Raw genomic sequence first — 26,740 nt, forward strand, 5'->3', positions numbered from 1 at the left:
GTGTCCAACAGTTTAATATTGAGGTTTTACCATTGTGAACATACCGATTCACATTATTATCGTGTTTTGTAAGCTTTCTATTTTCTCAGAAAACTGAGCAAAAATTCACCTAATACTGAAAATTGACTGTTTTGACTGTTCTTTAATTTCAACCGTATCAAACCTGAAACAAATGTGCTGCCTTGTGAACACAAATTTTGCATATCATTGTCAACTGGAAGGGGAAAATAAGTTTAATTTCATTGATAACATGAAATTGATGCATATTTGTGTTTTCAAAGCTGTGCATAATTAATGCATTTCCAAAATAAAAAATATTTTGGTACTATTAGGGTCTGCCATTGCTGATAAATAAGTGTGTAAAGTGGATTCACGTCAGCAGTTCTGAAATTGCAAATATGATCAAAATTGTGATGGGGTCATCATGTACCTCTCTTTGGCTTGTACAATTAAAAGCATGTAAGCTACATTATTATCAATACCACCAATAGAACGAGAAGATTTGCCCCTTCATTTTGCATACCACTTTGACCATTTTTTTTCTCATTTCTTCACAAAATGCAAAAAACCCGCAAAAAAATGTGATGGGTGTAGTACCCCCTTAAAGTGAAGATATCACATAATTGACCAATCAGAGGCAATGTTAGATCGGTAGTGCTCAGGGGTTAAATTTTTATATCAGGTGTCTTGAGTTGCATCAGGGACTATCTCAAGAACCACCGCCCCAGACCTGGCCATCTTACAAATTATGCAATTTCATGCAATTTTAAAATACCATGCAGCAGCTATGGCATTCTCGTACTTGCATGGTGTTGATATAGCATTCAGCTGAATCAAACATGAATATCATGAATTTAAAAGAACTTAGTTGTAGCTGTATAAAATTCAGCAAAATGTGTGAAATTTTGCTCACAAATGAACTATAAGTAGATCAATTTAAACGGATACAAAGCAATTTGTGGTGTAATTTGTTTATCTTTTATGTCCCCTATTGCGCCTTTTTGGGGACACAAATAGTTTTCAATTTCAATTTTCAATTCCAATTTATTAATTTCATTTTATCACCAATCAATGAGAACTGATACAGATGTGATACTAAAATGATATTAATAATAATAGTAGTAGTAATAATAGTGATAATAATAATAATAATAGTAAAAAAAATATAACAATAATACTAATAGTAACAATCCTGATAACAGAAATAACATATATGATAATAATAATGTACATAATATGGTGGGACTGCTGCTTGAGCAGCAATGTACCCGGTTAGAGTATAATGTTTGCAGTCCTAATATGTAGAAAAAGATATAATAATAACAAAGACTTTACACAGCTCATAGAATTGGAATGACAAGAATCAAGCACCAAACAAAACTAATAACAATTATTTAGTCTCCTTCAGGGAATGAGTTTTAGGCGCGCGAGTGCACTTGCACACCATAAATCACTTGTCCGAGTGCGATTTATAGCACACCTCTATTCCTAAACTTCTTACCAAGTGCAATTTAATAGCACACCTGACAGCCTGCCTTAACATTTCCAGAAGTGCAATTTGTAGCACGCCTGTTATTTTCATAACTCTGTTACCCGATCAACAAATCGTAGTCGAAAGTTGTGATGATTTAGTCATGCTGCCTTACTGGTAAGCTTGAACTGAAAATCAGTAGTATTGCGATAACGTAAAGATGAAGATGCTTTATTTCATAGTGCACATTTATTTCATATCAGAATGCTTACATATGGCCAATTCCACCGTTACGGACGTTACAGATACATGCAACTTGCAACTTTTAAGTGAATAGCACACATGTTTGCTGTTAGGATAACACTTTATTTCTTAGTATGCTATGAGTACACACTCTAATGTTCAATATAATGAAGCAATTTTGTTTTGGCTTTCTTTGTTAATTAGCTACAGAAATTAGAAACAAGCGTTACGGACGTTACGCGAAAGTGCCTGCCTTTTTGACAGATGGTACATATCCTTAAATCTCCATTCAATTCTGTGTTTTTTTTTTTCTGTTAACTATATTGAGCAAGCCCTGACTCCATTCTATGTAAACATGAAAAGTAAGTTTGAAATTAATACTCCTGTATCATCCTACACTGTTGAATTAGTGTTACGGACGTTACATTTTATCTCAAATGTAACGTCCGTAACGTTTTTCATAACGAAAAAAAACTGTCAAGGTGCTTCCTCAGATTTTTTTCTTTACTATCTTGAAGTAGGTGTGACATCAATCTATGGAGGCATGATTAGCAAGTTTGAAATAAATGCTCCTTGTTTGAGCAATAATGTTCTAAAATTTTGTTACGGACGTTACAAAAGGCACTTTTGGCATGGAATTGGCAATATGTATAAGCATTTTCATGTCAGCCTGGTGAATACAAAGTAGGCCAAATTTTCTTTGCTTGAAAAAGTGACAAAAATGTGTTATCATCTTGTTGTGAGGTACCATCCAGATGCTGAACAGGCTTTGATGAGTAGTAGCATATAGAAGTGGAAGAAAAGTATAATTTGGATCATGAGGTATATAAAGACTGGTACCATTGAAAATACTGCCCCCTTGAGAATCATGTTATTAAGAGAAAAGTAGGTAGGAAAAGGTTAAGACGTGTAAGACATGCTGAATGTTTAGTCTTTGAAGATGGATCGTTAATTATGTTCAGTTAACATAGCTTGAAACATTTATTGTAGGAAAAGATTTTTCTTTTTATTACAAGGACTGAGTTACTTACACTTACTACGCACAGCCCACATTAGGGGACTTCCCTTCCAGACACATCCATGATGCCACCACGGCATAAGAATGGTATTTTAAAGTTATTACCAATAGTTGTCGAATTCTGCAACCATGCGGTACAGAAATAGATTATCGTGCTAGAAATGATTCTTTAAAAAATGAGAAAAGCACGAAAAAGCAAGATTGCATTTTCTCTCTAAGTCTACCCTCTAAGTAAACCCATGACTAGCTAAATTCAATAGCAGTGCATTTTAAGAGGCAACTGTGTTGAGTGCTCTTAATGAAAGCTTCCAAATGCAGAAATTTGTTGATGGGTTTTATGTTACCCAAAAACAAACAATAAATTGTTTATTCTCCAAACAAAACTAAACTAAACCCCAATAGGTTTTGCAAATGAAAGTAAGGTCCTCTATTAAACTGGGATTGATTGGATAAGCTATTTGAGCCGGGATTTTGAGTTATTTCATTCATTTTGTTTTCTTAGAAGACTGGATGTTGTGATGGCAGCAATAATATTCCATAGCAACCATAGCAAATACAATTAATTTTTGCGAGTATATCTCATCTTAACATTATAAATATAAGAAATAGAAGAGATGATAAATGAATGAATGACTGACTTGATCAATGAATGAAAATAAGGAAATAAATGAAAATAAAACATACATAAAATTAAATCTTAATAGTTGGAATTGTTACTCGATTAATTTTGGGACATAGTATTAATTGTCTTTTCCAATGTGCTGTTTACAGTCTCAAGTTCCCCGTTGTGCTGATTGCAGCAAAGATAAAATGCAATTTCAGCAATTCAAAAGTTCACAAGTCCTTGCATTGGTTTTAATCAGATCAGTGAATGATATTAAATTTATTAACATTTAAATTAGACTCTTAAATGTCATTTGGCTGCTTACTGATTTACATTAAAAGATCAAAAAAAATAAAAAAATTAGACTTACATTAAGGGGAAAACAATCGGGCTATTAGTATTACACTTGGAATCCATACACCCATATACAGACAGGGGGTGTAGATTTCCAATGGAGTCACCCATTCGGGCACCCTAACCGTTGCTCTTGGAAGGGAAAGAAGAAACTAAAAAGGAGAGAAGATGAACAAAGATGTCACTTAGTGTCTCTGGGATTCGATCAATCTGATTGCCAAATTTGTCAATGACAAGGGTTGCTGGCTGTGGATGGATGATTTGGCGCCCAATTACACCCAAAGCTCGATTAACACGGCTCGCTATGAGGGAAAGAGAACAAGAAAACTTGAAGTAGACAATCAAAAAATACAAGGTGTAGTTTGTAATAATGATTACTGACCAATGATGAGACAGGTTAAGACAATTTGTTGTCTTCAAAAGTAACCCAAATGGGCTGTTTGTTAGTAATATCAGGCAACACTGTGTCTACTTTAGGGATGCACTTTACAATTGACATAAAACATGAATGACTTACTTCCTCTCTCTAACCTGGATTATGTTGTTTGTTGTAAGGAAGTTGGAAGGTGTCCAGTATTCTGTTTGGATTTGTTTGTAGGACATGAGTCAAGTACAGGACAACTTATGTGGAAATGTTTTAAGCCTATGTGGTATTATTTACCTAATATTGGGGTTGAATAAATAAGTGTGTAGTATTTTACTTACCATTTAACTAGGTTGAATTACTGTTCATGTTATTGTTAACAGGTACTTTAGTACATAAACTTTGGTTCACCTCAAGTTTTATGTGATGTTGAAATGCATTTTCGAGGAACTTCAGGTGAACTAAAGTATTTTGTGAAATGTCTGCCAAAGATGGAATTAAGTAAAATGACTTGTGCAAATTAAGGAACAGCAAAGCACACCTCCCTACACACATTCACATTTTTGAATAGATCACCCTGCACTACAAGCAGGTTGCACTCATCACCTGTGTATGTCTGCAATCATAAATTGAATATAATACTGCTCTTTTCAAAGATACTAATCTTACTGGTGCGAGTGATTAGCATTTCTTTGACATCTATAGTGAAATGCAAATGCAAAAGTACCGCGTGAACGTTGTAGTGCAGGGCAATCTATTACAATTGTATTCATCTATTGTAATGTAGTTAATTCTGTTCACTTCGATGGCGAATTCACATAAATCATTTAAATTTTATTTTAAGATGTACATTTTATGGCTTGGTTTACTAAAGCTTTCATACATATGTATGGTATCCACTTTAGTTTGTGCACAGAAATTACTGCAAAAAAGAATGAAACTCTTTTAATGGACATAAAAGTTGAATCATGCTGATGACAATAGGATTTGTTGTTAGAAAAGTGGGTCTGGGAAATCCCCATTTTCACATAGGGGAAATCCCGCTAAAGTGGTGAATCCCTTGGGGAGTATTTAGCTAGAGTGCTGGACGCATTGCACAACATCAGAGAATCCATGTCAATCAATAGTTTATGAAAATCAGTGCTTGTTGAAAGTTACCTTATCCATATGATGGCTTGTATCCAAGGTGTTAGATATCTCTCAAATATGTATGTACCGGTAAAATACATGTGAAGATGAAGTAATGATTTCAAAATACTGATATTACACCACATCAAATCGTAGCCACATTTTGGTTAACACACTCTTGGGAACATGTGGTTTTGTTATTGGAAAGTACAAGTAGTTAAGACTGTCATTTGCAATTGTTAGCATTGGATGTGCAAGCTCTCTATTTTGATAGTGCATAATCAGTCAATGTAGGGCTATTTTTGTGGGGACCACAAGTAACATTTCAGGCCTGCAATGGTGTTACTGCCTATATTTATACCTGGATCTCTTCTCCACAATAATTTGGGGCAAATTATTTTGAAAGTGGCTAGTGTTCTGTTGCAGTTTTGTAAAGTTTGTTTTAGAGCATTGTTGTAAAAAAAATCATAGCAACTTAAATATTATGGGGGTTAATTCTAGAAAAGTGGGCATTTCCAAACATTGAGGACTGATGAATTTTGGTTCTTTTTAAATTTCTTTGAGTATAAAATTAATGAAATATATGTAGTCTTTTTAATTTGCATAAATTAAACTTTAAACCCTTGGCTACCATATAAAACCAAACTAAGTGTTTGAAATTAATTTAAAATTTTCACATCTCAGGTTCAGTTGTCTTGGAAATGCCCAAGGTTTTATAAACCTTTTCAACCATCTTCCCACCATGCTCAGCTTATTAATTCTTATGATTAATTTTACTAGAACAGTTGAGTTATCTGTAGAGCAATGCATGATGGGAAGAAGAGAAAATGTTTTATTTTGAATCTTATCAATTTTATTTTACCAGTATTTCAAATGTACATTGAAGAAAGCTCTGTATCAAGGGACCGTTCACAAACACTTGTTAGGGGTGACCTGATGCAAAAAAGGGCCCTTAAAAAGTTTTGACCCTCCTAGGGGGGGCTCTGAAAAATTGACCACAAATTTTCCCAGAAAAATTGAGTTTCTAATGCTTTTCTATGATGTTGACCTATAATTTTCATGTCAAAAAGGGAGCCCTGAAATATTTGATATCTGAAAAGGGGGGTCCCAAAATTTTTTTGTGATGAAATGTTTTTGCATCAGGCCTCCCTAAAAGTGGTTGTGAACGGTCCCCAAGTACTATAATGCTGTCCTACTGAAAGAAGGAATTTGCACCATAGTGATAAAATATTGTAACAGTTTTAATGTACCATCTCTGTACTGCACATTTTCTCCAAAAACATCCTTTGAATAACCATTGGGTGACTCCATACTAAAAACAAGTTCGCATCAATGCGCACCTCTAAGATGTGGATCAGATGTGTACTTCACTTGTGTATTAGCAGATGACATGATGACACGAGCGTCTAACAATGCCCATGCACTGTAACACATAAATAATGCGGATTATAGATGCGGATCATTATTGATGCGGATCACGAGAGTGCACATTGATGCGGATCTTGCTGTCCCAGAGGGAGTCGGTCGCCCATTATCAAACAGCAGCATAATACTGGAGAAGCATTGCAGCATGAAAGCAGACAGAGTATGGAATTCAAATATCCAAAGGCGTCATTATCATGATTGTTTTTCATCGTAATTATTTTGTTTGATTTCTCTTACTCTCCTTGCAGAATGCCCTACATAGCTTAGAGGATATAAAAGCGAGTGGTGTGTCAGGTCGTTCAGGGCTTGTTGACAGGAGTTACAGACCGCCGAGAGGAGCAGCCACACATAGAAGACACATATCCTTTTCTAAACATACCTAATAATATCTTGTAAGAACCCCACATGCATGCAAGCAGACATGGACTGTACATGGGTATTTCCAAACATCATGGAATGGTGTATTTTGGCTTTCTAAACAACATTCTTTTGGGGTGTAAAAACAATATAAATTAAAGCTCAATTTTGATATTGCAGGAGGCAAAACATATGACACCCTGAATTTGCAGAAAGGACCTTAGAAGTAAAAAGATATGAGTTAAAAGTTGGTTTTACTATCATTTTTCATCTCGCCTGCATAGATCGTTGCAGGTTCATGAAATTTGGTGGGAACAACCACCAAAGTAAGACAAAAATGTCAAGGTCATTGTGGGGATCATCAGGATTTCCTGTTACCAAAGGTCATCAAAAAAGCAGGTGGTCACGAAAGCAGGCAAGACTTTTGGTTTCAAGAACTGCCTTGTTTCTCTCGTTTGTGATATTAAAAAACAACAGTGTATGAAGTAGAGTGATGAATTTGTGATTTTCAAAATAATTTTCATCTAAAATAAATCAACACCCAAAATAAACAAGTAAGACATAAAACAACAATGAAACGAACAATAATTGGAATAGTGTTTGATTTTGACAGTGGATGAGTAGGTGTAAATGTATAGTAAATGAGAGAAATTGAACGATTTTGAGTTGTGATAAAACTAGGCTTATCTATAGGGACCTATTCAGACTCAGAATGTCTTTTTTATTGCACCTGCTCAAAGTTCACAGATTTGAGCAGGATATTGAGGTATTAGTGCCAGAAGGCCCTATCTCCAAAAGCTGCCCTGTAGACATTGTGACAATTTTCTTGCATTCTGTGTCGTACACATCTAAAAAAATAGCACACGGCAGCTATTGCGAATGGTGTCTTGCCCTGAAACCTCAATATTTATCGTAGAAAGGGCATAGAATAGAAACGTGCAGAGTTTTCATCGGTTTTCTTGCAGTATTTGTAATTTAAATCTGCTAGAATTATTCCCATTTGTCACCAAAACTACTTCATCCTTCATTCACTAATTTTTTTTAACTAAACAGATTTTAACCGATTTCAGGAATCGTACATTCACCTTCTGGAGTAAATTATGTGTTATTGAAAAAAAAACTAAAATGAGAAAATTAAAAATTGGGCAAATGAAAGCGTGGCTTTGGGGAGATGCTTGTGATGTCTTCAGGTTGAAAGTGTCTTGATTTTTCATTACTGAAATTGACCTTGACAGTGACATTTTATCAGTCATATCACCCTCTTAAACATTTTATTACGGAAATTCTGGGATGTTTTCACCGGAATTGAATGTACAGAAATGTTTCTTCTCTTTATGTTCTCGTTAAAATACAAAATATTGAAGTTGACCAAATTTTACACACAAAACCTCTGGGAAAGGAATTTTGCAGCCAACAATTTTTGTCTGGAGGTCACCATATTACCCACAATCCTCAGAGGACTTGCCGCCCCCTAAACCTGGCTAATACACTTGAATACAATTCAGCTCACTAATCACTATGAAACCGATTTACCGGTCAATCATTCCAAGTTGTGGCTCAATCTTGAGCCGAGTTCATGGAAATTAACTTTAGGTAGAGTGAAGATCATGGTAGCGACCATGAAAAGGCATTCTGTGATAACCATCACAAGTTTATTACATAGGTAGCTACCTCGAAGAATTCTTTAAAATATTGCGCTATCACGAAGCGTTGGTCCATGGTAAGTGCTGTGTTGACACATATTCATGTTAAAAGTGACCTTGGCAATAACTTGCCCAACCTATTTGAGCTTGGTCAGTGACATAATAGGGAGGTCCCCACTGTGACGCAGGGGTACAATTTTATTGCAGAGTGCAAGAATGTTTGCAATAGTTTTTTGTGAGAATCATTTTGATTCTCACCCAATCATTCTCGTGTAAACATAAAAAGTTTATGAGAATCAAGTTTGATTCACAGACATTTGTTTAACCAGAATCAATGTTTGCAGGAATCAATGAGTGGATTCTCACCAAAATTCTAACCCCCTGACATCATTTTTGGCCATCTGTGGATAAATCAATGTAATTACCTTCCAAGTATAAAAGAAATCATATGATAACCTACAGAAGAGTACACGGATTTGCACCCATGACAATAAAGAAAATGCAAAAACAAATTGATTTATTAGATTTCACCCACAAGATGGAGAAAGGCTTACGGCCTCAATTAACAAAGTATTCTGTAGGGTCTTCAAATACACATTTTGGCACTCATATCAAAAAAGATTGCAATATTGACCTGAAGCTACATGTAGCTCCCAAGTAGGTTTAGGATCAAGGTCATTCAAGCAAGATAGAAATTGCATGAGATGAAATCAGGCCATCGTCTTTTGATTTGTAACAGTATGAAAAATATATTTTTTTAACCTTTTGTTTTGAAAAAACATGCAAATTTATGCTTTTTGTACGGTATGTAAAACTGAAGTGAACCGCTGCTATTCATCATACATGTTTTGATTGCATGCGAGTAGCAATCAATGACTCTGCACTATTTATGTTCAGTGCTCATCTTAAGTGCTTATTAAACTACTAAGTACATGTATCAACTACAAAAATATTTTTTGTGTCACTATCACATGGCTATGAGAGTAAATATTAACACACCAGCATCAAACAGAAAATATTATTTCAACAAAATGATTAATTCCCATTACAGAGATAGGATGATGATTTAATTTCTGTCAATATTGCGGCTGATATTTTGTGTGGTTGAACGCACAGAGCTTGTTCAGAGAGCGGTGCGGCACGCTTGATGATGTTTGTGGACTGAAACTAGTGAATGTTTAATGGAATCAAGCTATAATATGAATATCATTGAGGAAGTGCTGCATTGCCGGAACGGGTCAGTCGGTGTATAGTATTCTCCATACATTAAATAGCTGAAGCGTTGAATACTTGGAAATATCTTATTACGTACCACATTGGCTGCATTGCAAGGATGGGGTTTCACTTTAAGTATTTCCTTGAGAGTACAGAGCAGGTGCTCATCCCTTGTATACATGTGTGTGTGTGGGGGGGGGACGCAGTTGTAAACACACCTTCGACCGAGGATGTTGGTCATACACTTTACATTACAGCAGACACAGCAACCAGATGGTATCTGTTCCTTTAACTGCCCCACATTGCGAGTAACATAAAATTCAAGTTCACATCATACTAAGTAGTCACATTAAGCGTACTCCTTTGAAAAATAAAGGCTCCTCGCGACTGCTCAGGTCTACGATTTGGTTCACAATTGCAGGTGTACAAAGTTGTTATTTAGATTGGTCTAATTTGAAGGTCATGTTGAATATCCAGGGTCCTCATTTACTGGTTAAAAGAAGGAGCAGTGTGAGTGTGTGACTTTGTTTCATTTTTCTTGCAATATGTAGTCACATAATCAAATTTGGTGAAACTAGTTTTGTGTATTTCTGACTATTTCACATCTGGGGCATCAATTCAATAATTTTTTGGACATTTCAATATTTTTTTTTTTACTTTGCTTTTAAATAAAGATATAAACAGTTCAGCCTATGTTATACATACATTTTATCATTGAATTAAAACATTAAATTTTCTGAAGATTACATGAGAACTGCAAGCCCTCATTCCCGCACATATCAAATTTCTGCTTTAAAAAGTATTGATGATCCTGTTCATATCGCTATTAGCTAATCAATGTGCAAGTTTGTTGCTCAATTAATGATTTCACTGTTCAGTGCTCAAATTCATCTAGTTTGTGTTTTGAGAAATGCATGAATAAGCACATCCAATGCATAAACTGTAAAAATGGAAATTCTGTGCAATGTTTACTTTTGTGCACTGGGCATTTCTAGTCTTGCATGAAATTAAAACCAGTAAATATGTTTGCACTAGTCTAGGTACCTGGACATAGTCATTCAAATTAACAAGAACAAAGAAAAGCAAAAATGTGTAAAAAAATACCATGCATCATACAGTTACCTGGATATAAAACACATGCTTTTGTTAAGTTTTTATTTCGGCGGATAGAAAATGAGCACTGCTTCCATTTGCACCGGCTTAGTCGGGAAAAAATAGTATGTCTGGAAAGTTGATACCTGTATGACTTAAAAAGATTCACCGGGATATCCAGTTCATACAAAGACAGACATGGTGGTAAAATTGAGGAAGTTAGTACAAGAAGGGAATAGCTGCCTTGTAGACATTTGACAACTTGTGTATTCTGTATTGTACTCTCATCTAAAATAATAGCATGTGGCAGCTATTGCGGATGAGTCCTTCTTGCCCAAACTGTTTAAGATTAAAATTGACAGGTCTTTTTTGACTTGTGACCAATTTTTGAGCACTAGATTTGAAGTCAGAATGGCAATTTATTTTAGTATTGAGCGTCACTCGCATTTGTTGTTTGTAGTACAACCCCACCCAGGTGCAATGGGAAGCTGTTAGGGGTAGTCACAGTCGTTGTACTGATGAACCCTGCGCCATTTGTAGGCAGCAAGCGTGGTTCCGACATATTCTAATGGCGGAATAAATGTAAAGCGCTTTGAGGCTGTTTACGGCATAAAGCGCTATATAAATATCTACATTTTTTTTTTTTTTTTTAGTAATGGCACTTGTGAGAGGTGAATAGTGAGGATAATTGTGACGTGTCATGGGAGACACTTTTGGGCAGGTTATCAATTTTGAGGTTTTTACATATCTTAAATAAAGAGATATTTTGCTCCACAGCGCCGTTTTCCCCAATGAAATCGGACATTCCTAAGCGAAGATATTGAGTTTGTAAGTTATGGTATTATAAAATTGGAAATTGAGATATCAGCCTTTAAAAATATTATTGACAATGTTGAGAGTAGGAATTACCTTGAAAAATGTCTCAAAAAATACAATATGCCAGTTATATTCCGGTCTGAAACTACCAGACAATATTTTAAACATTAATAACATCACAAATTCGCAACAAACCAAAATTGTGAAAAAATCACCCCGGGCAGATTTTTGGCTATTTCTCTATTTACGATCCTGCCCAAAAGTGTCTCCTTTTGACATGACACGTCACATTTGTTGTTGGTAGTAATGGCACTTGTAAGAGGTGAATAGTGAGGATAATTATTCTGAGTAATCTTCCATTTCAAATTCTTGAATCAATACATCACTCTGTGTTATTACTCTATGAAACATGATACAATTTCAGTGAAAATTATATGGGTGTCACTTTCCAAGAGCTATCATCTGTGTGCAGTAACCTTTTTTCTTATACTGAAAATTTGAAAAAAATCTCTGAAAATTATGAAAAAGGTTAGGGTGTGGTCTTTTCCTTAAATAGGTAGAGTGGGGTGTGGTTGGATTTTGCTAAGCAATACATGTATATCATTTTTTTTTTTTGTGCATGAGCAGGGAGAGGTTAGCAAGTGCCAAATTATCTGACTTACCATTGTCCATTAAAAACAATGTATCCATCAGTACATTTCTACGATTAAAATTATTAATGATTACCATTTGGTTAATTATTGTACATTTTAAGTTACCTTACGCAACCTAATTAACACCCCTCCCTAATAAGTACCTCTACAGGGTTTTTCAAGTTTGTCATGCAGTGTACGCAAACGTTTGTCATGCTTTGTTCATTCAAATGACATTTTTACTGAAAGTGCCCCCCCCCTTTCAATGCACTCAGTACAAATACATTTTGGTCAAATGTCTTCACAAAATTGTCATCAAACCTTATATAGCTAATTAAGGTGATTCCAGCTTGTATTGTATTAATATGTATAAATAAACCCCCGCCCCCTCACAAATGTCCGACTTAAGCTTTTGTGTGCTATTTAGGTCAAATCCAGTATGGTACTTCATTAATAGATTCTTGTTTCTTGATTGACTCAAAAATAATCATTTGCTGCTTTCCTAGAGAAAAATATGTGCCCTACTGTATAAATGCTTTCCTAGTTTGAAAGAACCAACCTATACAAATGTAGTTGCACAGCATTTTAGATGGACATTGTTAATTCCAATTTGCAGGACACTAGTAAGCCTGTTTAGCCAAAATAATGATGTTGTATGGTCTTTTATTGTGATTGCGCTGCCCACAATAACAAATGGCTGAAATTGTAAATATCCCAAAGCATATTTTGTGGGTCAAACATTCAGCTGTTTTTGCCTGTCGCTGCGTAATATTTGACTGCACAAAATTTGGATGATTGCTTCATCTGTGATTAATTTCCCCATTTTGCATTATAAAGCAGACTGTGATTATAAGCTTGCCAAGTATTTTTTGAATTTTGAGAAGCGGAAAGGATTCGCTCTCAATATTCCTTTGGGGCTTCATTCATAAAAAGAGACAATGCATTGGATACAATCATCGTAAGTGACAATGGGCCCATTTAGACTCTTATGAATGATATGTATCATAAGTATTAAGGATTTCTAGTAAGAACAATCGTAAAGCTACAATGAGTGAACTCTGAGTGGTACATATTGCTTGTAATCTCTTGATTGGTTACTTAAAACTATATATGGTATGATAAATATAGGTGAAATCATTGTGAATTAGGCATCTGATTAACTCAGTGTACTTTATATTTACCGGTCAAATGGAAATAAGAATAGATTGCCATTGACAAATCATTTACTACAAGTTAAAATAGTACTAGTTAGGGAAGAAACCAAAAGTATGATGACACCCTACATGTACAAGCGAGTGTTTTGTTGAGGCTGAGCTTATCCTCCCCTCCTTGAAACATAGGTGTGAAATGTTGAAATTTCCGGTACAATTACCGAATAGGGTGCAACTTGCTAGATTTGAGTCCAGTCCTTGTTTACGGGGTTTTAGTGTTGGGTAGGGCAGTCTTGTAATAAGACCAATAGAGTTGCACCCTATTCTGCAATTGCTCCAAATTTCCAACCCGAAAGATCAACTTTTGGTATTTTAACGAGGTTTTTACAAGTATAATCTGCCTTTTTGCCTCTCTCCCCTAACATAGAACTTTCGTTTTTGAGATGTCATTGAACTTTTAATTTGTTCCCTTATGAACTTGTGTTTATACTTCCGATCTTTCCATTTTATTTTCCTTGGGAAATTCTATTTTATGAGGGATGTAAGTTTGTAGGATTAATCCTGAATTCAGGATTTTTATGTGTCCAAATTTCCGTACTTATATTTATTATCAGCCCGTTTTGGGGCTATTTAGCCCAAATTCATGCGCTTTTGCCAGGTTTTTTCCAGATTTTCAGGATTTTTTTCTTCAGGCTTACTTACATCCCTGATTTTATGTTTGCATGTACTGTAAATCATCAAACTAACCAATTGAAATGTGTGCATTCTTTTTACATCAGTACAATTTTGATGCTACTCTATATTTACCTTAACTCGCTTGAACACGACACAACACCATACACAGCACCATATTTGTCACCACCAAGTGACACGAGTTGGAGAAGGTAAGTGGAAAAAATATTGATGTAATCTCATTGCTTAGGCAAAGTTCTAAACAAACCCTAGAGTGAAGCTTAAGGAATGAGAAGATAATTACTTCTTGAAGAAATGGACTTATATAAAGTGGGAAGATGATGACAGTGTAACTAGTTAATGATGATGCATGCTGTCCACTATAGTTTGTTTCAACTCAATTTTGGTAGTGATGACTTCATTGCCTTAACCCCCTGAGCACTACATGCCGATCTATCATTGCTTCTGATTGGTCAATTACATGATATCTTCACTTTAATCACCAATCAGAATGGAGCTTTGCAAAAATAATTCACCCCAATTTTTTGGTGTGGTGAAATTATTCTTACAATGTTGCTGATTGGTCCAATTGACAATGAAAACTTCTTTATGGCCAATCGGCAGGTAGTTTTCATGGGGTTAAGCTTGCCAACAAGTCACCACTGTATGCTCGTGTATATACACGATTCAACTGCGATGTGAGCGAAATGCGCACCTGTATCACTTCCAAATTCAAGGTGAAACATATGATAGTCACGTCAAATCCGTAACAACATCACCATGTATCAAAGCATTTACTTTACACTCATCATTGGTCCATTTATTTGAGAATAAAATATTTATAATACAGAGTTCTTGAAACTTACAGGTGAGGTGAGTTATGAATTACTCTCCTGATGATGATGAGGGGAGTTTATAGGAGACCTACCAGGAACTTAAGCCATTCCAATTAGTCCGCAGCTTGAAGGAGACCCATCAATTGCACTCCTAAGAAGTTTGAAGTGAGCCTTTTGAGGAGAGCTATAAATTACCCTCCTTAAAACTCAAATCTAGCCATCAGTGACAGTTGTACAAGATTCATGTCAAGCAAATTTTTTTATGTTCAGTACTTTTGTTGATTTGACAGGCTGCAATGTTATTCAATGCTGATAATTCATTTGGAAATGGACATAATACTAATAGTTTCTGTGATCTATTCAAGTTTGCTAAAAATAACTGTATACAAGTATACAAAAAAATCAAACACTTTTGGTTATATCTCAAGGTTGGTTATAGCTAAAAATGGTTTGTTGTGCTCAATTTATGGACATTTGAGTTGATTGCCATATTTTAATGCAGATTTGTTGAAATATTTGTCTTTGTCATTATAAGCACTTGAGGAGAATCCGATCTATAAATTTCTTTGGATTGGTTAGCGTAAGTCTGCTCCCATTTCTGCAAAATTGAATGAAATCGGATGATCATTCCGAACGAGCACGATGGCAGTTTGCAAGCAGCTATTCATGTTCATTGATTCAGTAGATGATATACATATAGATGCCAAGTTGGCACCCTTGAGGTTTTGTACATGCATTTGTTCAATGCATTGTGAGGGAGCTAATTGAAGATGGGTATGCACACCTGTGTTCTGCAAAGATTCTGCAAAATGGACCTTGACATTGCTAATAGAGATAGATGGAGTCTTGGTTATCTTTTGTTTTATATCATAGTGAACAATACACGTACAGTACACAGCACAGAACTGTGTAATTGACTATGCATGTGAAAGTATTTAAGGAATCAAATTGCTTTTTGAACAGATTTAATTCTCATAATGATTAAGGTTGTGGTCAATGTGATCTGCAAGAGTCAAAAATTACATTCTACACAGAAAAAAAAAAACAATGTTGAAAAAAAAAAGCCAGTGTTTGTTAGATTTCTGCTCACACAATGTGTAACACGTATTTGCACCAATTATCAGTGATGATTGGTTGATTAGATCGGTCACCATCACCGATATAATGAACCAGTTAATTGTTTTCATGTAAAATCAGTTTTTAGGCTTCAAAATTGATGACGGCAATTAGCTAACACCTATTTTTCCTGGAAAAGTTGATTGCTCTGCAGTGTTTATCAGAGGTGTGTGGTTTGGTTTACCTTGTATATTCTCAAGGTGTGTAGGGTGTAGCATGTTTGGTTTTACAGATCAGGATCAAATCCGCCCATTTACAAGCAAAATGATCAGCAGATTCAGATCTAGGGTCGATCGGTTCATCACTACAGTGTGTCTCATCTCAAGTTGAGTAACGCCATGTTGGATTTCGCAGTGGCAGATTCAAATCAGTACGTTTACATGGTTGCATCGCCAGCGTACAGACATTTCGCCCTTAAAAGTGTGTGTATACACCCTGCAGGATTAGGTTAGTGTGTGCGATTTGTGAAATACAACATGGTGTTACTCTCAACTTGAGACGAGACAGACTATAGCTGTTATAGGTGTCTTTATGCTAATGAGGTTATCATTCACTTTCAAAGGCTAACTCTTGCCGGTCTTTGGCTTTTAAGGAGATGATACATTGCATCATAAACCAAAAGAATACACACATGTTTTCTTGATGTTTAAAGACCTTATTATTGGGCATGTAAGAAAGGTCAACAGTTATTAGGACCATTGTGATGTTGCCATTCAAGTTCAAGATAAACACTTTTAGAATGAGCCCTGCACAACGACATCAGTCATGCTTGAAATACAGCTCCTGGTTTGTTTAGGCCATTCCAGGTTTTGGTTTGTCTCGGTTGAGTGGATCGTTATAACTTAGAAAGGCCACAGTTGCATGAGAATTGGTCTGGTTGATGCATGGAAGGTTTTACGATTATGGACTTGAATATAAGCAGTTTCATGAGATTTTATTTTGATTAATATGCAAGGGTAACTTTGATTTAAATACCCGTACAATTTCAGTTCCAGGTGTGTTTTGATACAGTTAATATGGAATATTATGAGGAGGTGATTGACCTTTTTGCCTTCAGCTTTCATGAAGCAGCTCAAAGATTTCTGAAGTGATTTTCAATATGCATTTACAATGTATTTTGAAATGATCTTAAAATTGCGGCTTTTAAATCCTCATTAAATAAATTAAGCTGATGTATATTATAATATACTGTCAGAATATAATAATCTTACCAGTATGGTTAAAAATGTTTCTGGAGGGGAAAAAACATCTTATCCATCATTTTATGGAATTTTCTTTTTAATCTGCTGAATTCATTAACACTCCATCATGTTTGTGCCAAATGAACCTCAAGCAGAAACAACGTATACAATTGAATTGGAACGATACTATGAGTGAATAAGATGGTGAATGAGAGTTGTTTGGACATGCAACTGTATGCATCCTTGCCAGTAATGTGATGATATTCCCATATGTATTGAAATGCTCTCTGATTATAAGGGGTAGTAAGTGACCATATCCCAGGATGCTGTGCGGTAGTGATCATGTAAATGATGAGGTTCCATAATGCATAGCATTATTTTAGCGACATAAGTAGGTTGATTGGATCATTCATTGATTCCATTCAGGCTATGTATAATGAAAGACAGAGATAAAGACTAGTTCGCGTCAGACGTCAGGGCAAAGGCGCACCATGATTGGTTGCTGACCTGCGCATTATGGCATTTTCTGTCTAGTTGTCAGAATTTCAGACGCGAACTGGTCTTTTTATCTCTGTCTTTCATTATATATAGTTACATCTAAATTCCAATATCATTAAATTAGTTTTTGTTTGTTGTAGTTGATTTTGTGGTGTGTGTGGGTTTTTTTGCGTAGCTGGGTCCATTCTGCATTGCATTGAATTTATGATAAAATAGTATGGTGTGAGTTACACAGTTAATTTATTATAAATACTGTCAAGTGGATGTCACTGGTTTACAGGCTAGCTTTTGGGTCAATTATCTAGCTCTGACATGCAAATTTTATGATAATTTGTTTGGAATTACCATAAAACCTTGATGATAAAATAGGATATCCGGTGAATGGTGTATGAAATTGCAGAATTGATGTTTGTTTAAAAAAAAAAATCTTGTTATTAAATCTGATTACAGAAAGGTTAATTTATGGCAAGGTACATATTGATAAATTCATAATTCATTGTTTGTGTTATAGTGCATGAGAATTGAATTTCAAAAGACTGCAGATGGGTGGGCGGCAAGATAATATTCTAAGAATCTAGATAATTTTATACATTGTAAATCATACTTTTCATATCCATCGACTCGAAAATCCAATTCAATTAATTATTATGTGCTTTTTGGTTTCATTGTGTTGTTTGGAGCATGGTTTCTGAATTTAAGTAATAAGTAAAGTGTCCTTTGATATTGTTTCTACAATATGGATGGATAAACATGTTTGATACTTTTACACACATATCTTCGAAAATGAGCCTGGTTTTCCAAATGTAACTTGTGAATTGACAGTAATATAGGCAATAAAAACTAAAATCCAATAGAATCAGGTGGATATAGTTTTCCATTGCAGTAATTACCAAGAACTTTTCCATAAAAAATGGTTTGTTAAGAATGGTGAATAAGTCCACTTACTCTATTTATGCATGTGTAATTGAGTATGGTAAGTACTTTCCATGAATTCAGATATTATTAGATGGGCAAATAAATGGTTGTTCATTATACAAGCTAGTAGTAAACACACACAGTTTGGTAAATATATCATTAGCCGTGTACTTCACCTATCTTGTACTACTCGTTCGCTTTTAAAAACAAGAGAACTAAGTATCATGATAAAAGGTTATTCAAACTGAAACCTTAGAGGGAAGCCAACCTTTGAACAGGGATGCAGTGCGATTCAGGGAAACTCCCTTCTACACGGAAAGAAGATCTTAAAGAGTATACTACCAATTAATCATCAAAATTGAGCTTCAAAACAGTATAAAAACACATTTAGTGCTCTTACTAGAAAAAAAAAAAGAAAGAAAGAGCTCAATAAAATTTGATTTACCTAATTTAAAAAAATCCCTCCTCCCCCCCAAAAAATCAAAATCATGCTTTTTTTTACTGATATACCTGTATACGAATATGACGGCTGGAAAAATTAAATCAAGAAAACCGTACAAAATATTACACAATGTTGACAGCGATAAATGACCATACAAAATTTAAAGAGTAAATAATTCACATTTGCACTCAGCAAAGGATATGTTTGAGGCTTACTAGCATTATGTAGAGATTACTCCTGAGTGAACGCACAGGCATACAATGTATCTTCCTCAAACAGTATGTGTAGTGATTGCTCAGTACAGAGTTACACACACAAATGGCAGGCAGCAGCTAGTCATCGATTGGGCATCACCATGTGATTGAAATACTAGAAACACTGAATCCAATAAGTGCTTGCTCACAGTGTGCTTCTCCAATTAGTGTGTTTCACGACGGTGAACGCTACTCGCTGTGTGTACATGATTCACTGTAGAGGTAAATACCGTACCATTAGTTTACAAATCCAACATGACAAACTGTGCATACTTGTCACTGGAGTTTATTTAGAGGTACATGTTGCAACTTTGGTGCAGTAAATGTAGTTTGGAAAACACACACACATGTAACCATGAGCAAATATCAATAGTAACACACATTGAGTAGCGATCCAACAGAGGACACACATGTACTTGAGTTTTCGCCTTACCACAGACTCTTTGAGTTAAGTTGCCCCAGTACAGTCTGACCCTACACCCCTAACTTTAGGCATTGTTTATAAATCCAGGTTTTTATGCTATCAAATTTGTGATTTATTGACATTCAACACCCGTCTAGCAACTGCAGCCGAACGAGGATTATTCATAATTATGTTCATAATTATGCCAAGTATAAGTATTAGGAAACATGGCCAAAATGAAACTTCAAGTGGCTACCCATTATATGTAACATATTTCACTTTAAGGTGGTTCTGGACCCATTTTGGAAGTGCTCTATTTATGTTTTAAACATATTAATTGAGTAGGGCAGAGCACACTGATCCATATGCCTTTTGTTTGAAGCTAATCGAACATACGGTTTTCATAATACATACATTTTAAATGTCTTTGTATTGTATTGTTTTTATCAATAATCAATACAGTTAATGAGCTAAATGACTTGAAAGTGCTCATTAATATGTAATTTTTTCTAATATTTTGCTAAAATCCAATGCATAAATGTTCATAACATTTTTATTTAACAGAATATTGGTTTCAAACTTGGTCAATGTGTTCCTAATGACTTCCAGATAATTTATGCATAATTAATGAGCTAGCCGCCCTAATTTGCATAATTAATTAGCATTTATGCAAATTAGCTCATTAATTATGCAAATATGCAAATGAGGGGTGCTTCACTATATAATACATTAGAACATATTAGAAACACTTTGACCAAGTTTCAGGGCAAAAGTATGCAAAATAAAAGTACCATGAACATTTATGCATTGATTTTTAGCAAAATATTGGCAAAAATTACATATTAATGAGCCTTTACAGTCCTTTTAGTTCATTAACTATATTGATTATTGATAAAAACAATAAGATACAAAGAAAATTTAATTTGATGTAGTATAGAAACCGTATGTCCGATTTGCTTCAAACAAAAGGCATATTGATCAGTGTACTTTACCCTACTCAATTAATCTGTTTAAAACATGCTCAAAGCATTTCCTTATTTCTAGAAAATGCATCCAATACCACCTTAAGGTAACGCGCTGATAAATCTTCCAATTGTTCAATGTGGTTGCTATGGTTATTGTCATCAGCAATAGCAGTATGATATTATATTGATTCATAGGGATACATTTTATACAATGTCTGTATGGTCACTTGATCTGTTGTACATACATACCCACTCATTCATCACTCCCCATATAATGTGATCATGATGGGAATGAAGAGGACTGGCTCATGCCAAAATGGTGTTGTGTGAAATCAGGCCGGCAGGCATACTGTCATTGTGGTGGCATCAGAGATGTTACTTCCTCACTTAATGGATTCTCTCTAAACTAGGACCTCAAACATTCTCATGAGTCAGGGCTCAGTTCTTTAACCTCAATTTGTTTGTACACGAATGACCTTTGAATGTGTTGGGTACTAAAACTCATACTCCGTAACTTGAGGTCAAATTTTGATATATTTTTTTTTATAGTGGAATGGAGGTTAATGAATTGCGCCTCTTGAATGACACTATTTTGAGTCATAGTTTCTTTTTCTCTCTTAGTTTTTTATGGTCACTTGAAAAGATTCATTAGCTGGGTAAGGTGAAACATATTTCACTTCTTTTTTATGCCGTTCAATTAAGTTCAGTTCAATTGAAATTAATTCAGATAAATTTCTTGAAAAAGTAATAGTAGACACAAGTCTTTACATTAGCAATTCAATATCTTTCATTTTGTATAATTATGAAATGTGAATCACTTACTATTCTGCCAAATGCACTTGTGAATACATATCGTCATGGAAATTTATGTGCTGTCCAGCTTCAACAAGCAATTAAGAGGACATCTCGAAGCAAGACCATGAAGTCATTGAGTAGAAATGAAAATATATTTGAAGGGGATCCCTTGCATTTCAAATATACTCAATGTATTATTAGCATTAATAAGACTGCTTGTGGAAGGCCCTACATCTCAATCTATCTTGCTTGGATCCGGGATTATAGTGCAACAATGATGACTTGCCACAAGTACAGTCTATTTCTGGGGATCTCGGGGGGCTTACCCGTATAAAGTCGCAATTTAATTATTGATAAACTGTCGCTATTGTTGGGGTTGCCAGTTTGTAGAATGAAAACAAAAAAGCAAACTGAATGAATCCATTGCACTAGGTTATGCAACATTATCTAACACACATGTACTGAAATCTTTTGCTCTTTTGTTTGCTTGTGAACATTAACCCTGATGCCCTACTTGCTTTTTGGTGAGGGGGAAGGAAGGAAGATAGATAGAAGAGAAAACTTTTTCTCTGGTGCGATTTTGAACCACCGACTCCTCGGGTGCCAGAGACGTGGATAGGCCTACCTTGCCGTGGGGGGTTAGCTTGGCCGGCCAAGCTTTCCATCGCCATATGACTGTTCGCATGATGACGCAATCGCATCACATGGGATTCTTGCCCATGCATATGCTTTTGGAATTGATGGTTGGTACGGTTAGGGTTAGGCTTGTAATGTGTGTAGTCTGACAATAGTAAGAGTTTTCTTGCCATATCAGTCAATCTCTACGTAGGTATTAACCCTAACCATGCCAAAACTAACAAAACATGCATGCGCATGCATGCATCCCACATGATGAGATGGTGCCATCACCCTAAAGGTTACACGGTTTCGTTGGACAGGCCAGCAAAACACAGGTGGCTACCGGTCAGCGAGGCACTGCATGGAAGACAAAAGGTTCATGCGATCGAAACCCAGGGGTACCAAGCAACTTCTATGTTCATCTTCTCTCCTTTTTCTTTCCTTTCCAATAGCCAAAATCACTAGGAGGAGTAGGATTAAATAAGTCGCAACATTTCCTGTATTTGCTCAGGAAAAAGAATCTCCCATTCTCAACATTGTAACTTGAAAACAGTTTTCTCTACCTTTACTGTTTAGTGAAGCAATATTAATGATAGCCATTGGTATTTTAAGCTAGGAATATCTTCTGTACATATCTTCTGTGTTTAAAAAAAAATAAATCCTTGAAGTTCTGGACTTCAGGAGTGATTCACCTACCATGCAAATGCACTTGAAAATGTTACCTACAGGTTTTTGCAGATACTGATCAAATTCATTAATCTGCACAAATGGAACAGGACAAGTTTTAAAACAAGTTATTTAAATGAACTTGACTTTGATGATTTTTTTCTTCTCAGAATAGATACTTGCATTTGCCCCAGAAATCTCAGTCTGGCTCAACATTTCCAGCCTTGGTTGTGATTTATAGCAGCACAGCTTTCTCTCAATTAGGCTAAGATCAAATCCTTGAGCATAAACCGTATTAGCCGTGTTCAGATGGTCATAGAATCTTTACGGATTTGCGTACTAGAGAATTACGATTCCTTAGGTAATTCCCGACAGCATGTCTACACGACTCCAATCAAAAACTGAAATCCTTGAGTTTTGCGATGCCTGATGATGTCAGCTTTAGAATTGCAACCGGAAGCTGACTGTTACCTTTCTAGTGGTATTCCGAATGAAACCATATTAAATAAAACTTAACCCAGGTCCACAGAACTAGAGGAGAACCCGGACTCCTTATGCCGCACATACAATAGCGCCGTCAGCTATGGGGAGAAACTTGGGGTATTCGGGTCCATGCCGACAGTGCGCAGAGATGAACAAAAACAATTCTGTGTCTCTCAAATGCGCCCATCATCCATGTCGGGCTTGCATGACAATGATTGCCTCGATCGCATTCCGAGGGAAACCAAATACTCCATTTTTGCCTCATGCCTGTATCAAGATGGTGGTCGAGTCCTGGTTGTCCTTCTCCAATTCTTTTCCCAGGTGAGAGGTTAAGCTCAGCACCCGAAAAATCGCAAAATTACTTGTTCAAACAGCATAACATGTAACACTTGAAGTTCACATGGGGGTTCACTTTGGGATATTGGGATATCGCTTAGATCTCTTTTGGGGATTAGAATCATCAAGGCAGTTCTGCACATGGCAGATTTCAACAAAGTTTTTGCTTGAGAACTGTGTTGCTTAAGCAAAGCGCCGTTTGTGTGGATACGCCTTGTATTATTGCAACTCTTTAGCAATAAACACCTGGCATATATCCAGCAAAATGTCAAATCAAAGCAGAGAGATAAAACTGCAAATGTGGGAGCAACGCAGAGACATATTGAGCCACCCAAAGAGTGGTGTTTTGAGGATAAAAAGGTGTTGACTTTAGAAGATTTATCCGAGTGGATGAAAGTGGTAATCCAAGAGGATATTGGAATCTCTCGGGGTAATTACACCTGAGCAGGTATTCGTAGGGGTCAAGTGTAGACGGGAGAGGATGATGAGGATCAGCGCCTGCAGAGGAGATGGGATTAATAAAAACTTGACCATAGAAAATTTGTAATAAAAAAAAAAGAAAAAAAAAGAAGAGCAGGCATTTAAATCAAACTAGCCAATAAAGCTGCTTTGTCATGGAAGGCACAGTATTGCAATGGTCGTGTTATCAGAATTACTGTTAAATGGGAAATTATACAGCGTTTTTTATTACGTTTGTGATGGTTTGGCGATGAACGATTAGGTTGACTGAAATTTGATATGAACTGCTACTCAACCGTGTCCGTATCCTCCGCCTCCTTACTCTCTTATCAGAAGTTGTGTGGAAGCATAAATTAGTGAAATATTTATTTACACATATTTTTCAGGACAAAATTTTACTGGAATTTGGCAGACAAAAATGTATTTCCTTTTTGTTGTTGTAAATACAAATGTACATGTATAAATGTCGCCATTATGTTTTCAACCTATCTGTTAAAATAGTCCTAACTTTGTTGTGTTGAGAGTGCTTTTTGCGAACAATAATCTGACATGCCAAGATGTTAGTACTAATAAATAAAAGTGCAGTAGACAAAAGGGGCAATTGTCTAGAGCAGCTCAGAATATGACAATAATAAAACCCGATTGATCTCCATTAGCAATTGACTGTGGATACAATGGGCAGAAGTAAGGTGCTATGTACATTGTAGATCCACAGGGAGTGTGCGTTATCATAGGAAAACGCTCTTCAATGGAGGAAAAATCTTTAGATGATGTTATAAGATTGAGCTTCATTCCATGTTGAAAAGCATTTGGCCACGATTATGTGTACCCCAACCCCAACACCCCTGTCAAAGGCAATTAATTATTGATTTGGTATTGCCGATCTAACATTGCCTTTGATTGGTCAATTACATGATATCTTCACTTTAATCACCAATCAGAATGGAGCTTTGCAAATAATTCACCCCAATTATTTTGCATAGTGAAATTATTTTAACAATGTTGCTGATTGGTCCAATTGATAATGAAAACTTCTTTTTGACCAATCGGCAGGTAGTTCTCATGGGGTAAAGATCCCATACATATTCAAACTGACATTAAAAAAACCCAGATAATCACATACTTATAGTATGCATATTTAATCCATGACTTCTTCAACTTGTAATGATACATACATTATAAAAAGCAGTATAACCTAATCAATTAATAACTATTAACTCTGTGGTTATAGATGACCAGGTGCGTTGATGCTGTATGTTGAGACGGGCTATATAAAGCAATTAACGCTGATCGTTGACAGCTGATCAGTCACTCTGACTGGTCAATTTACCAATGATTCGCAGGTTTCATTGTGAACTGTGTGTGCCACGCTAGTATTGACAATATTTGGCATGCTAGTGTCGTGGGAGTTTGTATTCAGGTGAATAGTAGGCTGCTTAAAATGCACCTATATGCCAAGAGCATTTTCATGATTGTTTTACATGCAGCTAGGAGAGTTAAGAAGCGGTGACTGTTTGGCTTAAATCGTAATGTCATATGATATAAATATGAATATTGATTTGAAATCTCCATGTTTACAAGTGGAATTAATTTTGTTGTTGTGTGTAATGGACAAAAAATTATGGCAAATTAAATATGATTGTATTTCATGGTTACAGATATCATGATCACATGCACAAGATAATTAATTCTACAGTTTGTGTGCATTAGTTTTCAGTACCGTATTTTGAGTGGTTACAAATTGTCCTTTTCCCAAATTTGATACTGCTTACTTCAAAAGAGTTGAACTTATGATTATGATAATTATGATTATTTTAATTTTCCCCTTTATATATTAATATTGTACAAATCAAAATAAACTCTTTGTCAATCACATCATACACTTCCACTTATAAATTATTATTATAAATATACGTGAAGAAGTTGGCTGTCAAATCCTGCATGAATTACTACTCGGTTTGAGACTCTCCATGGAAAGTAAACCTGTTAATGCTGCATTACTAATTAAACCGTTGGCTCAAGCAAGCTGTGTATATTCTGTGATCTGTATTGGTAGTGTATTTTGATTAAATGTATATAGAGCTACCTTGCCAATGAGAGCTAGCAGACTGGTAAACAACAGACTAGCCTTTATTCATGCTTCCATCATTATTCAAATCTTGTCACATGTCGGTTAGACCTCTTTACGGAGCACCCATACTAATTTTCCGTCATGCCTTGACGTGCCTAATGAATTACAAACAAAACATATATATCAATAAAGTGACCAAAATAATTATTTTTTACTTTAATTTAATCATATTTGTGTTGTTATTTTTTTCATTCTAAGTTGACAATGTTGTACAGGCTGCAGCAAATTTAATTTTTTAGCTTGCCTGATCAGGCAGGCAATAGTCAAAAATTGGTTGCCTGAAAATTACCAATATTCCTGGCATTATTGTCGATCAAGTCACATACTCATCAAAGTATGCTTTTATATTAAAGGGGTACTACACCCCTGTGGTATATTGTGACTGTTTTGCATTTTCTCAAAAATAACAACACACTGGTAACAAAAGTTATGTATATTATTGGGGCAAGGAATGCAA

General features: G+C 35.5%; 1 protein-coding gene across 1 annotated transcript in view; it reads left to right on the forward strand.

Annotated features, from left to right (window-relative positions):
- LOC140159006 (CREB-regulated transcription coactivator 1-like) overlaps positions 1-26,740 on the forward strand; it is a 99,107-nt gene that overhangs the window by 18,729 nt on the left and 53,638 nt on the right. Inside the window, 2 exon segments of the mRNA XM_072182315.1 lie at positions 6,856-6,966; positions 14,339-14,397. Coding sequence (XP_072038416.1) covers positions 6,856-6,966; positions 14,339-14,397 — 170 coding nt within the window.

Source organism: Amphiura filiformis, chromosome 8 (assembly GCF_039555335.1).
Source record: "Amphiura filiformis chromosome 8, Afil_fr2py, whole genome shotgun sequence".
NCBI classification, from domain to species: domain Eukaryota; kingdom Metazoa; phylum Echinodermata; class Ophiuroidea; order Amphilepidida; family Amphiuridae; genus Amphiura; species Amphiura filiformis.